Source organism: Xiphophorus maculatus, chromosome 16, assembly GCF_002775205.1.
Source record: "Xiphophorus maculatus strain JP 163 A chromosome 16, X_maculatus-5.0-male, whole genome shotgun sequence".
NCBI lineage: Eukaryota > Metazoa > Chordata > Actinopteri > Cyprinodontiformes > Poeciliidae > Xiphophorus > Xiphophorus maculatus.
The window spans coordinates 21,394,390-21,410,676 of record NC_036458.1 but is presented as its reverse complement, the minus strand read 5'-3'; the positions used below and the strand labels follow the sequence as shown (position 1 = coordinate 21,410,676).

General features: G+C 41.7%; 1 protein-coding gene across 3 annotated transcripts in view; it reads left to right on the top strand.

Annotated features, from left to right (window-relative positions):
- Positions 1–13,744, top strand: part of LOC102230198 (serine/threonine-protein kinase N1-like) — a 45,620-nt gene extending 31,876 nt beyond the window's left edge. For all 3 annotated transcript variants that reach the window (XM_014470152.2, XM_023349211.1, XM_023349210.1), the window contains exons 6-22: positions 435–648; positions 737–931; positions 3,130–3,239; positions 3,332–3,475; positions 3,563–3,638; positions 5,110–5,251; positions 5,403–5,493; positions 7,192–7,283; positions 8,251–8,323; positions 9,471–9,562; positions 9,651–9,827; positions 9,937–9,999; positions 10,076–10,152; positions 10,834–10,976; positions 11,341–11,448; positions 11,979–12,059; positions 12,820–13,744. In XM_014470152.2, the coding sequence (XP_014325638.2) occupies positions 435–648; positions 737–931; positions 3,130–3,239; positions 3,332–3,475; positions 3,563–3,638; positions 5,110–5,251; positions 5,403–5,493; positions 7,192–7,283; positions 8,251–8,323; positions 9,471–9,562; positions 9,651–9,827; positions 9,937–9,999; positions 10,076–10,152; positions 10,834–10,976; positions 11,341–11,448; positions 11,979–12,059; positions 12,820–13,023 (2,082 nt within the window). In that variant the 3' untranslated portion in view covers positions 13,024–13,744. The remainder of the gene's footprint in view (positions 1–434; positions 649–736; positions 932–3,129; positions 3,240–3,331; positions 3,476–3,562; positions 3,639–5,109; positions 5,252–5,402; positions 5,494–7,191; positions 7,284–8,250; positions 8,324–9,470; positions 9,563–9,650; positions 9,828–9,936; positions 10,000–10,075; positions 10,153–10,833; positions 10,977–11,340; positions 11,449–11,978; positions 12,060–12,819) is intronic.
- Positions 13,745–16,287: the final 2,543 nt, after the last annotated feature.

The following is a 16,287-nucleotide window of genomic DNA, read 5'->3' as shown; positions in this document are numbered from 1 at the left end:
CATGAAACTGCTGTAAAATATCTCGAAGTTTGTGATTTCATCTAGTGATGCACCAATCTATTATTTATATCTGTATCGGCCCCAATATTGAAAACAATTGAGTATAAGTGGCAATATGCACGATCCCCTAGGGCAGATCTGTTCAGTCTAATTCTATGCTTTGCACTCTGAGCGACGTCGTGCTTTATTAATTATTTTTACATTACATTTAAAATTCCTAATTGCGCTTTCTGAAGCATTTGAAAGCGGGTTTGTGGGAGTTTATTTTTCACATTTGACCAAGGCAGTCAGCCTTTCGTTTTTGCCCGTTTCAGTTTCTTTAAACTTGTCCTGCTCACCACGGGCTGGGATCGGAGTTGTGTTTATTAGCACTAGCTCTCGAAACTCAAACGCGAACATTGAGGCCATTTCCCATTTTCTCTGCCGCTCTGCAGGCCCAGTGCGGTCTGAGTGAGTCGTCCCAGCGCCTGGACCTCCTGCGCTGCTCCCTGGAGCAGCGGCTCCAGGAGCTCCCGGAGGATCATCCCAAGGCCTGCCTCATCAAGGAGGAGCTGGTGCTGGCCTCGTCCTCGGCGTTCAGCTCCCAGCAGAGCACCCCGTATGTGCACAACCAGTACAGCACGCTGAGCAAGCCGTCGCCGCTCACAGGTACAGGCGCCGACGGGACGCCTCGCTTCGTCCTTCCTGTTCCTAGAAGCGGACGTGTTTATCAGACGCCCCTGGTTTCTCTCTTCAGGCACTCTGCAGGTCCGCCTTCTCGGCTGCGTGGGGCTGCCGGACGTCGTTCCGGGACGCAGCCGAGGGAGCCAGGTGGCTCTTCCGTCTTTCTCCCAGACCGACGGGCGCTCCTCGTTTAAACTGATCGGCCTCTACAGCCGCAGCACCAGCAGCATGAGCCTCAAGCTGCCCGGCAAGAACGACGAGCTCTCCTGTAAGGGTCCTGTTAAAGCGCAGGTTTTCAAACTGCTCTTCGTTATGCTAGCTACGCCACGAAGGCAGAGCAGGAACTGTATTTGCTACCCAACAAATGAAAATAACTTTAGTTTCAACCTTGAAAAGTGCAATTAAAGGAAGATGAAGACCTGCTATTAAACAACAGTTAGAGTGGGGAAAATAAGTATTTGAAGTTCTCCTACTTACAAAGAATAGTGAGTACTGTCATTTTCATCACAGTCACACCTCATCTGTGTGACAGACATGAATTCAATAGAAAACCTTTTAAGAGAGCTGAAACTCTGTGTTGCCTAGCAACCGCTCCAAAAACTTGAAAGACCTGGTGACGATCTGTATGGAGGAGTGGACCAAAACCTGGCCCAGAACTGCAGGAAACATCATGTGACTGTAAACAAAGGTTTCTGTACCAAGTTGCAAAGTTCTGCTTTTCTATGGTGCCAAATATTTAGTTCATGCGATAAAATGCAAGTTCATTTTAAAAAAATCATGCAACATGGTTTCTAGACTCTGCTCTCAGATTCTGTTTCTCACAGTTGAGGTGTACCTGCGATGAAAATTACAGCGCGCTCCGTTCTTTGTAAGGAAACTTGACAAATTGGCGCCGTATGAAATAATTATTCCCTTGTCCCTTGTGAATACGTGTAAAAAGCCTTCAGATAGAGTCTGAGTTTATTGTTCCAGGTGTTTAGTGGGAATTACAGACATCAACGTTTCTGGCACCTCTGCCGTTGCCGATAGGGCAGCATGATTTCTTCTCTCAGTGAAATCACAAAATCTCGTGTTTTCAGCTCAGCCTGGAAGAAGTTTGATCATTTTAATTTGTCTTGATTTGGTCGTATGTTCTTGCTTTGTTTTATTTTGAAATAGCTAATGATGATCCATTGTAAGTTCACAGTTTTTTTTTTTTTTGTATTTACATTTTTCCACATTTCAAAACATTCTCAGAGTTTTAGAAAAGAAGCAGGCCCACGCCAATAAAGAGCCTCCACCAGGAGTGCTTGTTGTAAAAACCTAAATCTAGACTCGTCTGACCAAAGCAAGCAGTTTCTGTTAAAGCTCCAGAGTTTAGAAAACTCTACATGTTTGTTTGTGATGGTAGAAGAGAGAATGGCTCTATTATTATTATTATTATTAATCATTCTCTTATATATCCTGCTTACTGAGCATGGTGGTAAAATAAATATGGGTCTTTGGTCCTGCTAGCGCTAATGGCTAAAACAAAAAGGCCACTTGGTCACTTCATACTTATTCCCCAGAAACAAAACGCAACGATCACCAAATAGAAGATCCTAGAAACTCTAAACCACTTTAAAAAAAACATGGCATTTATAGTTAACGTTTAAAGATTATTATTTTTCCTATCTCCAGCCCCCGTCTAACGATACTCTAGCACCCCCCACCTTCTCTCCTTCTTCTTCGAAACCCTCCCACCCCCCGTTCCTTCCACGCCACCGTTCCCTCGGCCCCTATGCTTTGCCCTCCCTCGCTCTGACTGTAGCAGCAGACGACTAAAAGTTTCCGGTATTCTCAGATCCAAAACGTGTCAGCACTCTTGCGGCCATAATCGTCCACTCCCGTGAGTTGTGAAGTTTTGCTTTACATTCAGTTTTGACACGTTCTGACAACGTGTCTCTCCGTTGGTGAGAAAAAGTTCTGTAAACACCGTTACGCATGAAGGCGCACAGAGCCTGACTTTGACGCAACACAGGCGCACACATTACCCGTGGTCACGCATGCAGCTGGTGGATTCATCTCAAAACAAACCCTAAAATGCCTTATATCCTTATGACAGGACACGTGTTGGCTACACATCTGTGGCTTTAGATTTAGTCTCCGAGTTGAGCAGTCAGAAATATTCCAGAAACAATACAGGCATGTCAAAACGGGCTCAAGTCGCTCTCTGGATATTATTGGCTCGGGAAAAGCCATTTCATAACATTATTGGTGGAATGCGATGTCAATCAAGGGGGAGGGGGGCCTCTAGGCTGCCCAATAAAAGCGTCATAATGGACACCAGCAGAGTTTAAACCCTTAAAACTCACCGGCGGAAAATACAATGGAAAAACAAAGATCAATATGTGGACTAATCCTCTGCACGCACAAAATATGCCTGGTAGGTTAAAGAAAACTCTAGAAGAACTCTTAAGTGTTTTTGTTTTCCTGCTTGGTCTGCAGCGGAGGTGAGCGCAGTGCTGAAGCTGGAGAACACCGTGGTGGGCCAGACTCCCTGGAGAACGGTGGGGGAGCAGGCCTGGGACCACACCTTCACCGTAGAACTGGAGCGAGTAAGACTTTGTTAGAAACATGCTGGAAATGTGTAATTATAAGGAGATTTTTTTTTTTTTTTTTTCTCTAAAATATCATGTCCTGGCTTTAGTCCCGGGAGATGGAGATAGCCGTGTACTGGAGAGATTATCGCTCGCTGTGCGCCCTGAAGTACCTGAAGCTGGAGGAGTTCCTGGACAACCAGAGGCACCAGGTCCAGCTGGAGCTGGAGCCACAGGGGCTGCTGCTGGCCGAGGTGGGGCTCCGCTCAGCGCCGCATGACCAAATACCGGAAAACAACGGCGGGGCTTAGCTGACTAACACAGAAACGTCTGGCTTTCAGGTGACCTTCTTCAACCCAGTCATAGAGCGAGGCCGCCGACTGCAGAGGCAGAAGAAGGTCTTCTCCAAGCAGCATGGTGGGTTCACTTCCAAACGGGCGACATTTTCATTCTTAAATGTTCACAGAGGAACCTGGGGAAAAGAAATACCAGAAATTCCAACAAACAAGTTGATTCTTGTCAGACTTGGATTTTTTAAGTTCCACTAGCTGATAGAGGAGTTCTTGTCCTCAACAAGTCAATCGCTTCTGTCCATTCTGAGCAAAGACTTTCACTTTCTGGTCCACAGTGTGCATCCAGGATCTTGTTCTTCCAACCATGACCCATATTTTGTGAGGTTGGAACGTAGATGGTAAATTTAGAGCTCTTGATTTGTGAATTAGACCTAATGTAGACTACTATTTAGAACCACCATCTAAGATTAGATCCGGTCTGAAATTGGTTTTAGGTGAAACTTAGAATTAAACAAAAATGCAGATCGTGCAAAATGCCAGAAAGCATAACCCAACATCCTTTCTTTTCTACAGGAATATTATTATGTGGAAAAATGCTCAGTTTTTCCCGATTTCAGTATCAAAAATGGTAGAAAACATGATTAGATATGAACTTATGTGTAGTGTAGTAGCAGATGAAAACACATTTTATTCTGAAATGTTTTTTTTAGTATTTGAGCTACAGGGGCTGACCTCGATATCAGAAATGACAAAATGTTTGCTCAGCATGAGTCAGAACTACAACAGGCACCGTTTACTAATCTTTATTTGTTTCTTTTTTTGTTTGTTTTGCACCTGTCCGTCTCGGCTGAAACATTTCTCCTCAATAACTCCTAATAATCGACTTACACCACTTATAGACATAGAAAAAGCTTGCACGTTAAATCCAAATATACACCACATTCAACATGGACCTCTATAAAATGTCTATAGACAGTTTTGATGTATTATCATGTAAACATATTCTATTGGTGTGTAATTTCCTAACACTGACTTGCTTGTAACACTTAAAATCTGACAAATAATGAATTGGGCAGACTCGTATTTCTTTCTTTAATTCCTATTTCTAAAAACATTTATTCATTTGACCGGTGTGGATGAAAATTTCTATTCCCATTATGTGCCCGTCATGAAGTGTCGAGATGTGTAGTTCATCTGGGGAAGGCAATGTGTTAGAAATCTAGAGGTCTTGAGTTTTGAGTCCAGCTTTATCTGAAAGATGTTCACTAAGAATTCAAGTAGCCATGTTTTCGTGTTTTCACGATTTTAAATCTATCATCTGTTGAGCCGGCTAGCTGCTCTGCTTGATTGAAAGGTTTTATAATCCAGAAGGACTGAGCAAAGCTGCTGCTCAGAAAATGTTTTTATTATTATTATTATTATTATTATTATTCCTTCTCACAGAGGGATTATGAACATTTCTGAAAAATCAGATGCAGGAAGCACAGCAGCCTCGACCGGGGTCGGCTCTTTAAATCCACGAGAGGCCGATCGCACCGTACGCTGACGACGTTCGGCTGTTTCTGACACGCGTCTCGCTGTGCGTTGCGTTTCAGGCAAAGCCTTCCTCCGTGCCCGTCAGATGAACGTGGACATCGCCACCTGGGTCCGCCTGCTGAGGAACGCCATCCCCACTGGAAGCAACACGCCCGCATACACAACCAGCTTCTCCAGCAACGCCGTCACACACACTACGGGGTACGGAAACGACTATCCTGAGGCTGGGTCTGGTAATCCGAAGAATGTTTCTGAGGGAACGTCAAAGTAGTTCACAGATTAGCCAGGGAAGAATGAATTGTGAACGACTTTAAACTACTGACAGTAACTGTCAGTTTTGTGTTTTGTGCAGAGAAATCTCAGTGGAGAAGTTGAGTCTGGACAGCGATTCTCCTCCGAAAGCAGAGACGCGGAAAGATGTGGTGGACGCCCCAGCGCCGCTGGTAAGTTGAGATGAATAACAGCTACAGTGAAAAAGAAAGCAGGCGGAGGTTACATGTGAAACCCTAAACTTGGGGTCGATTGTTGATCTCCCTTATCTAAGGAAATACGGACAGATTTGTCGGTACAACCCTAAATATAACAGGGTCTTCCAAATTAACAATGATCCCAAAAAGACGTTTCAGAAACCATTTTGAAATCTGGCTAGCATAAACTTTCTGGAACGGCACCAACCTGCTGAAAATTTGTCTACCATGTTTAACAGCTACGTTCTTGCCAGGAAATAAGCAAGTTTCAAAAAGAAATCTCCAATTTCTACAAGATGAGTAATCAACTCTTCAGCCAGATTTATGACAGAAACTTATTTATAACTAAATATATAAAAGGTATATGTTTGAGGTAGGTATGCACAGTTTGCTGACAAAGGATTATGGGGTGTTTAACTGAAAATGAGAAGCAATGTGGGTAGTGTGTCGAAAAGTGTAGGGAGATACAGTATATGTATAATATCGGTTATCTGACACATCAGCCCAAATTTTCATATTGCTGCATCTCTACTTTGAGGTATGCCTCTCTAATAGCCATCTAATCTAATATTCATGTGTTGACACCTGGAGGGCAAAAAACGGCACGCTGAGGATGACTACCATTAGTCGTAGCTATTAGGTTGTCAACATAAGGTGCTAAATCTGAAATGTACGTATGATGTATAAAACAAAAGGGACGCAATGCTTTGCTACTAATTGTCAACAACTAGACAACAAGGCTGGGAAAAAGTTTTAATTAAAACAAAATAGCAAATAGGTCAGGTATGCTAGCTTGACTTTGACAAACGTAATATGTAGATGTGCTGCAGAACTCTGTGAGATTCGGTTCAGTAAAAAAAAAAAAAAAAAAGATGACCGACACACCAACTCTGATGGATCATCAGCAGAGCAGGTGTTTAGATTAGCTAATCAATCGTTAATAACACTCATTTCTTATTAGTGTCTGATTGTTTATGTTCAGACAATCGCTTATTTATTGTTGCAACAAATGAAAGCATCATGTCTGAAAACTTTACGGCCTGAATGTTTTGTTCTTTGTGGGAAATGTCTGCGTGTTTTTTGCCGCTGAATCCCGACACATTCGTGGCGTTGTTGTCAGTTAGTTGCTATGGCAATGAGTCTATGTGTAGCCTAGTCAACACGGAGCGAGAAAAAAAAAGAATAGGTGTGGTTTTGAGTTGTTCTTCAAAGTTTTTCTGTGTTATTTTCCCTTTCCTGTGGCGCCCTGCGCTAAATTAACAACACCTACGTCTCCAGGTTATATTTCAATAGAATTGTTCTACTGCGGCAGGTAAAAAAAGAAAAATTGTCTTTTTGCCCTTGTGTGCGTGCAGAAAATTTCCATATGTAAACAATAACCTGCAACGTGTACATAATGTGTGTCCGACATGCCTGGACACATCACAGCCAGGCTTCTGCTAATGAACGCCAGAGAGGCCGAATGCGAGGGGCTCAAGCAGAGTCTGAGGGCCTTCGACAGATGGTGCGTTCAGTGGGGCTGAAGCGCTACAGGATTAATTACGCTGATGTTTTTTTAAGGCAACTAATTAACCAGGAGGAAGGAGGGAAGGAGCAAGGAGGACAGGAACAATCTGCTGTTTCATCTTTACCTCCGTTTCACTTTCACCCCGCTCTGTCTCTCCATCTGGACAGGAGCAGACGGCCGTCGTCGAGGCCCCGCCCACCCCCGACGTCTCCGCTCAGCAGAAACCAACCAGATCGCAGTCCCAGAACTCTTTGCGCAGGTGCAGACACACAACAAGAACCCCCCCCCCTCTTATCCAGCGTGTCCTTCTCACCTCACACCCACTCATGATCAAAACACACTCCCGAACAGAACACTTTGCAATATGGCCGCCTCAGCGTGAGATCAGGAAACCGCCTACTCGCACAGAGTGAGCCTGTGTCAGGCTGCAACACCTGTTAATGGGGCCGAGTCATCAGCAATGAGGATGCACATTGCTGATCATGTTGCACATGATGCACATGTTGCCCCGGAGTGAGGAGCACTTAGCTGCTCTGAACTCCAAAATAAGGATTTTAGGAGTAAAACAGCTTCTGATTTTGTTTTTAGTAATAATGGATTGTATTAAATAGTCCCATGATTAAGACTTAGAGCTACATTTAGAGCGTCTTTCCCCTCCATCAAAGCCATTTCTTTTTTGGATTATTGAGATAATTTGAATTGGTGAATTCCAACATTTATTTTCCATTTGAGATCAATAAAGTATATTTGAACTGAATTGTAATAAAGTTATTCTAGCGATCGGTTCAGTCCTACATTTAAATATATGAACTGAGTCTGGAAAAGTTTCCTATTTCTAGACTTTATTTCATATCCAGCTCACTAAAGGTTTTCTCCATCCATTCATCCACTTTATATTCAAAAAAGTCTGAAATTTAGACTTCTGTTTTTTTTCCAGATCTGGAAAAATATAGAAGATTAAAATAGGATATGAAAAATATGTTTATTATTTCCAGACTATTATCTATTATTGACTGTAGAAGTTGCATCCATCCATCCAGTACTTTGTTTTCTGCCATAGATTCATAGGGAACTTTAGTATTCACGCTTTAAAAATGAGCTAGAACAGACTGACTGCTCTGCCAAATGATAGATTTTTATGTGATTTTTGAGAAATTAGAAAACTCTGGTTTTAGAAAACAGGATGAAGGGTGTAACATAAATCTGTTTGATGTTGTTTCCCTCAGAGCCAGCAGAGGGCCTCTGTGTCTGCAGGACTTCAAGCTGATCGCAGTTCTCGGCAGGGGCCACTTTGGGAAGGTACCACCCGCCTCCCCCCCGTCCTCGATCTGTTTCCTCAAAATTAGCAACAAACTGAAGTCCATGAAATCTAAAATTGCCAGTTTATTACCTATAAAGTTTCTTTGACATCTATTGTGGAGCTAACACAAACACCGATGTATCTTTTGGGGATTATTTTGAGGTAAACCAACACAAAGTAGTTCAGTTGTACTATTTTCCCTTTTTTTTTACTCTTATATCCCTAAATAAAATCTAATCCAGTCATTTAAACACTGTGAAAACTCAAAATCTTACCAAGTACTTTTGACCTAATTTCTAGTGCAAATATCTTGGCACACTTGAAATAAGACAACTTTAGCTCATAAGTAACTTTTTTAGCAAGTCAGTGGTGGCCAAACGTTTTATCATGAGGGCCAAAACCGTTCCGTTGAAAGCATGTGACATGACAAAATTTTTATTTTTTATAAAATTGTTAAAACAAATTTTTGTGCTTTTATATTTTATCTGCTCAATATTAAACTACAAACTGATCATTTTTATGGAAATTGGCAAAAAAAAAAGATTTTTGTGGTAAACGGATCAGTAAAACATTGTAGATAAGGGTAAAGGTTTTGCAACATTGAGTTTGAATAAGACAAGCAAAAATATTTCCAAACTGTTTTCGGGTTGATTTATATTTTAATCTAGGTAGTAAGATTTTCTTTTCTTTTTTTTTCTGAGTACAAGCAGGTTAACAGTTTTGGTTCTAGTCACTCAAAAAGTTAGGGTGGATGCATAAAATTTAATAATTGGGAAGCTATTTTTCCAGCTAATTAAGTTTTTTAAAAGATGTTATCTGGAAAAGGATTTAGGTCAATTCCTGTTCATTGATGAAAAATTGATAGTTCTATGGGCAGAATATTTCACTTATAACAAGGCATTTTTCCCAGTGAAACTAGCACTTTTTCACCAATATCAAAGAATTACTGACTTTAAAAAAGATCCAGTATCTTGCTGAACAGTTACTCATAGCTAACTGTTACCTATACGTTGTTTCGTATTTCAAGGGTACTGAGATAGTGGCACTAAAAGCTAGACCAGAAACACTTGTTGGGATTTCGTGTTTTTGCAGTAAAGTCATGGAAATCTGCAGCTGGTTAAAGTTCTCCTCCTCTCCTCCCCTCAGGTGTTGCTGTCGGAGTACAAAAAAACCGGCAGCCAGTACGCCATCAAAGCCCTGAAGAAAGGAGACATCGTTGCTCGGGACGAGGTGGAAAGGTAACCGGCGCTTTCCCGCTCTCTGCCTCTCGCCAACTCGCACCCGGCACACACTCCCCCGCTCACCTCTCCCTCTCCCCTCCCCCAGTCTGATGTGCGAGAAGCGGATCTTCGAGACCGTCAACATCTCCCACCACCCCTTCCTGGTCAACCTGTTTGCGTGCTTCCAGACGCCGGAACACGTGTGCTTCGTCATGGAGTACACGGCGGGAGGCGACCTCATGATGCACATCCACGCCGACGTCTTCTCCGAGCCGCGGGCTGCGTGAGTTCTGGCGCCTCGCCGGGTTAAGCGGCTGAATTAAACAGAGCTGGTTTGTGCTTTAGCTCTAGTCGGTTTGGTGAATTTCTTCCTGTTTGTATCTGATGAACAGGTTTTACTCAGCCTGCGTTGTCCTGGGTCTGCAGTTCCTTCACGACCATAAGATTGTATATCGGTGAGTACCTGGGGGATATTAGGACTTAACTCATTTGTCTACACTAGATATAATTCCACTTCCATTTCTTTCCCAGGGATCTGAAACTGGATAATCTGCTCCTTGATATTGAGGGTTTTGTGAAAATAGCTGACTTTGGGCTCTGTAAAGAAGGTTAGTGCTTAAGTCCCATCAAATCCCTTGAATGTTTCCACGTTTTGTCACGCTACAGCCTGGTACACAAACACAATCTAGTGGCACCAGTTTAATGCAGAAGAAAAGTGATCGGTAGCCCCTTTTACTCTGATATTTCTAAAAAAAAAAAAAAATTTTAAATGTGCAAACAACTGCCTTCTGAAGTCATTCACCTTTATTTCATGCTTCCTTCAAAATTTAGGTGACAAAAGGAGGGGAAAGAAAGTCCAGGGGTGTGAATACTTTTGAAACAGACTTTATCTAAAACAGGAATGATTCCACATGTCAATTCGTACTCAGCTGCTGCTCAGAAAATGTTCATACTGTTGGCCAGACCAGCCCAGTTAAAAAACATCAAAATAAATGCATATTTATACATACAGTATATATATTACTAACTTTTATGTATTCATTTAATTATTGAGTTTTACATTCATGCTTCATTGAAGAATATGACTCTGAATGTTTTTCTATTAACTGATTATGATTCTCTGGGGGGTGACATGCCCCCCTTAATCCCCCTTTAGGGTCACCACTGCTTAAACAGAGAGCATGAGTAGCATCTGCTGCTGTTGCATACACCTCTTTGTTAGTCACACTTTGTTATTCATGTCCTGTTTTTCACTTTTAACAAGTCGTTCATTTTGTTCCCTTCCCCAGGCATGGGTTATGGAGACAGAACCAGTACTTTCTGTGGTACTCCGGAGTTTCTGGCCCCCGAGGTGTTAACGGACACGTCCTACACCAGAGCGGTGGACTGGTGGGGGCTCGGCGTACTCGTCTACGAGATGTTGGTGGGCGAGGTGAGCGCATAGGGGATGTTCTTCACTGGTAGGGAGGGCCGTGATGAAGTGGGGAGCAGCAGGGAGGAAGCTAAGCATTAGGCTAAAACTTAAAACACAAGTTTGTGTCGCTATTAGCAGAGCTAATTTTTTATTTTTTTATTTAGCGCATCTTTGCTTACTCTGAAAAAGTTTGACGCAGTTGTCTTCTCTTAAATTAATTCTCTAGATCAATTCTAAAGTCAAAACTAAGCACTAACTCGCTATAAATAGCTAATTTAATGCACACAATTAATATGGATGAACAAGCCTGGATATTAATCTGAGTAAATGAAGAGAACTGATTTCCACATCTCCATTTTTTTCCCATCCCGGTCTGTTTCAGTCTCCGTTTCCAGGTGACGACGAAGAGGAGGTGTTTGACAGCATCGTGAACGACGAGGTGCGCTACCCGCGCTTCCTCTCCACCGAGGCCATCGGCATCATGAGACGGGTTAGACTGAATCACTTCCTGCTGCTTGTTTACGGTGTCTTTGTTTTTCTTATTTACATATTAAAGTAAAAAAGTCAAATGTTAGACACAGTGTCTCGTAAAAGTGTTCAAACCCGCTGCCTTTTCTATATGCTTTTTTCTGTACAACAAATTTCAATGTTATTTAATCAAATCTTATGTGAAAGACCAATGTCAGTATAGTCAAAGTAGCAGGTTGTTACCAAGTGGAAGTGAAACAATGCATAATTTTCCACATTGTGCTTTACAGATAAAAATCAGAAAAGTGTGGAGTAGAGTTCCTTGCTCTGACTCACCAAAATATAATCTAGTGTCTTTCAGAAGTCAGAATTTCTCTCAATGTCCAGACTTGAATCTGACTGATGTTCACATACTCTCTCCATTTTTACATGTAGGGACATCAGAGAATACATTCGCACACAACCTGTTTCAAGGGTTAGGAATCCCTTTGCCAGGCTCTCTGTATCAATCTTTTTTTTTGTCTAAGAGTTCCTTTGGTTTCCCCTCACCAGCTGTTGAGAAGAAACCCTGAGAGGCGTCTGGGCTCCGGAGAGAAGGACGCAGAGGACGTCAAGAAACAACCATTTTTCAGAGTGAGTCTCTCATTCCTTCAAGGTTTTCACAAACACAGTCGTATGTTTCTGTCAGAATTTCACTTTCAGACATTTTAGTACCTTTAACTGTGAGACCGACGTGAATTACATAAAGCAACAGAACAATGAAATGGCAAAAGATGCTTAACTCACTTTAATTATGGCTGTCCCGATTTGATGTTGATATCGGTAATCTGTTTGATATCAACCGAAAAACGAGTAACGGATTATATCGGCCTGCATCTAAAATCTCCTATATAAGCAGTCCGCTGCAGGGTTCCGGCCCAGTATTTCTATCCAGCAGTACCTGTGTCCTGCAACTAATGAAATGGTCAGTTGTTCTACTAGCTACTGTCATTGACTATTGTTTTCTGTTAGAGTAGAATCACTTGAGCATTTTTTTAATGTTCCACAGTACATAATAAGCAATAAAAGTATGTATGTTTCGTGATAATATTGTTTCCGTTCAATATCTGTATCGGCCAATGCTCAAAGCCGCAGGTACCGTATCGCAAGTTTAAAAAAGTTGTATCGGGACTGCTGTGACTTTAACAACCATAAAGGAATAACATCTGTAAAATTTCTCAATCCAAAAAGTTGCTAGAAGAAGCACCGGATGAATCTTGAAATATTTTAGACCCTTTACTGTTTTAAACAGAGATGAGTACTTCGGATAGATTTGTTTTGAGTCTACCAGCCGCTCTGCTGAGAAGCACAAACTTAGCCGCCTCACTAACCGATTTAAAAACAACTCCCTCAGGGAATGGACTGGGACGCGCTTCTCCAGAGGAAAGTCCCGCCTCCCTTCGTCCCGACCATTGTGGGGAAGGAAGACGTCAGCAACTTCGACACGGAGTTCACCGCCGAGGCCCCCGCGCTCACGCCGCCCCGCGAGCGCCGCACCATTTCTCGGAAGGAGCAGGACTACTTCAAGGATTTCGATTACGTCTCCGACCTCTGCTAGGGCCCGGGGCCACGGAGTGGAGGGGGGGTCATTGGCCCCTGCGGTCAGACTCCGACCGGAGAATGGTGAGGGAAGGGTGACTGGAGAAACGAGGAACGGATCCTTTGTCTTTCTTTGTGTAAGTGTGTGAGGTCGACAGGACAGCTGAACTGAACGTGGACGGACACACACATAACCTCTGGGCTGCTTTCAGAGAGGAGGGAAGCTGTGATAAGAGATTATCCAGATTATGTAAGAGATGGAAAAAAATCCTCTGATGAAGACAGGAAGCTGTTTTTTTTCCCTCCGCTTCAATCTGGACTCGCTTCACACTCTTGTCGTTTCCATCCTCGCCGTTCATCGTGCGTTTCAATATGAACCGTAACCCCCCCGGCCTCAATCAGGCACTGCACTACCTGCAAACCGCCACTTGTGGGCGCTAGAGGACAGAGTAGAAGGAGAAAGTATTTGGTTTTCATGGCCAAAGAAAACCGCCACAAGTGGACGTTTTAAAGGAGGAGGTTCTGTCTGTGTGTCTCTGCTTACTCACCCTCCTTCACATTCATTTCTTCCTTCTGTTCTTCGGTACATTACAGATTTTTTTAAAGCATAATCACTCTTCAGAGGTTGTTTTTTTTGTGATAAAATTTGTTTTTCTGTCTGTGTTTCTTATTCCTTTGTCGTTTGCTGGTATAACTTGTAGCAGCCATGGTCCAGTAAAGATGTGAAACCAACAGTGTGATAACGTTTGTCATTTATTGCTTATGTTGATTTTTCTCTTCACCATCTCATGCCGAGTTTTGGATTATATCCATCCAGCCAGTCAGGGTGTTTTTCACACAGTCAGGAACAGTAAATAATTTAAAATAATCATTTTCCAACTCTGGATAGTGATGGGTAAAACTTAGTTGGACATAAAAAATGCTGAAAATTCTTTGTTTTCTTTATGTGCCAGCGGTTTTTATTGATTTTCGCAGTTTTTGTAAAGCTTTTTTTTCCACAGTTTAAGACATTGTACGTAGCAGGAGTTAAACTTCAACTTTTATTTTGCACTATTTTGTGTTGCTCTATTACATAAAATCCCAGTAAATACATGAAAGTTGAGGTTTGTCTTATAACAAAATGAAAAGAAGTTTGAGGAGTTTGAATACTTTCGCGAGGTACTCCTGCACAAGATGTACATATTTGTCAGGTCCCACTGACATCAGAAACAATTAACCACGGTAAGCAGTTCTCTGAACTCCCAAATGCTCCAGATGGATTTTGTAGATCTATCAAGAAGATAAAATGCAATCATGTCCTCGCAGCGGAGGGACCCATCTGTTCCCATTAATGGTTTGCCGAAAAGAACATGGCCGAGTACATTCCTGCGGCTATTAGAAATCGAATTGGACAAATGCTATCGCAAGGGATGAGGGGGAGGAATCAACCTGTCGCTCCGCTGCGTTTCCACTGACCATATAATTGGGCGATTTGACATTCGAAAATACATCCACTTAATGAAAACACGGCAGTATCGAAAAACTTCTAGATCTTCCATAAAACAATTTTGGCGCTAGGATCCTCGAGGTAGTTTTGTTGTAGTTTTCTTTTTTGTCCGTATCTATATTGGTTTATGCATTGCAAGCACTTTTTCCCACCACACGAGTCATGCAATCCATAATCGGACGTTGGCAGTGGCGCAAACCACGAAGAAGACGACAAAAGGAAGTAGACGGAGGTCGATGACGTCATGGCATGTTTTTTTAATGACTTATCACGTGAAGCTTATTCACGTGGGATTTTAATTGCGTTACTTATTTAATGAAAACACCGCAATTGCGATATTGTTTTTGTTTTTTTCTTTTACATTAGCATAAAACTTTGAAAGTTTTAGTCACATTTGTAATGGAGATGCAGCTAATGTCTGTTGTGATATTTGTTGAATGTACTCAAGCACATTTGTTAAAACATATTGCAATAAAATCATAGGGCAGCAAGTAACTAAGAGTTTTAAGTAGTCTCATCTACTTGAAATTTCCTCGTTGCTAAAAATGTCAGGTTTTGCATTGGTGTTCATTATATTGAGAAAAGCATTATTTTGTGCGAGTGTCTTTACACACACATTAACCGGAGATGCCATAATACAGCCATCGAGTCATAGAAATTTTTAACCGTTCTTCCAAATTGCATTTGTGAGGTCAGACACCGATGTTGGACGAGCGTGTAGTTTCTAAGGTTGCGCTGGTTTCCAGTCGTGTAGGAACAAGACCGAACCATTCCCAACCTTTTTCCACAAATTAGGCATGAAAGTGATGAAACCATCTTTGCGTGCTTATTGTTCATAAGTTTTTGGGAAAGGTTTTTATTATTTTTGTGACACATTTCACTTATTGATGCTTTAAAAAAAACAACTAATCTGACGGTACGAACGGAAATATTATTTTTACTATTTCCCCTACTGTATTATCAGTAAATTCGATAATATGATTAAATGAAGTTATCGTGTGCAACTTAGAATGTAAATTACAGGTTTTTAAGAAAGTGGCGTTTGTGAGGAAGCCTGTTTTAAAGGGGAACGTTTTTCAAGAACAGTATTTGTGTTTGTGGTGCTATGAATGCTTTGCCATGCAGTTACAGCCATACCAGAAAAAAATGTGTTTAAAAAGCATTTTTTTAATCATGATCTTTATCATTACCACAATAATACTATTAAAAAAAAAAATTTCCACATTGCCCGTCCGTATGCTGGAGCATATAGATTTCCTTTCACAGCCACAGCCATCCATGGAAAACCTTCCCAGGAAGCTCGCTGCGTATCGTTCTTCACCTAATTTGAAGGTCACACGATGTTTTAAGATTGCTCAGCCTACTTCATGTTATCAGAACGTTACTGTATATGTGGTTTATTGATTCTGCAGCTCAAGGTGCTTTACATAATAAAAACACAAAGTTACAAAGCAAACGGTCAACAATTGAAGAAACATTACGTTTTGATGACTGCTATCACCAAAATCATACACAAATTTGTGTACAATTACGTGTGATTGTGTGAAAAGTTCGTTTTCACAGAGCCAGGTTTGTTTGGGGAGCCATTTTTTCCCTTAATAATGAAATCAAGTGGAAACTGCATTTTCTTATTGTCATATAAGAACGTGTGACAACCCCCCTCCCTCCAAAAACAACAAAAGAAAAACTCTGCAAGAAAGCAAAACCAAAACTAATTGGCTAAACGTCCATCATTGAGTGAAGATTTCCCTGCTTGAGACATTTTATCATTTTGCTCCTGCTTTCTGTGTTTTCCTA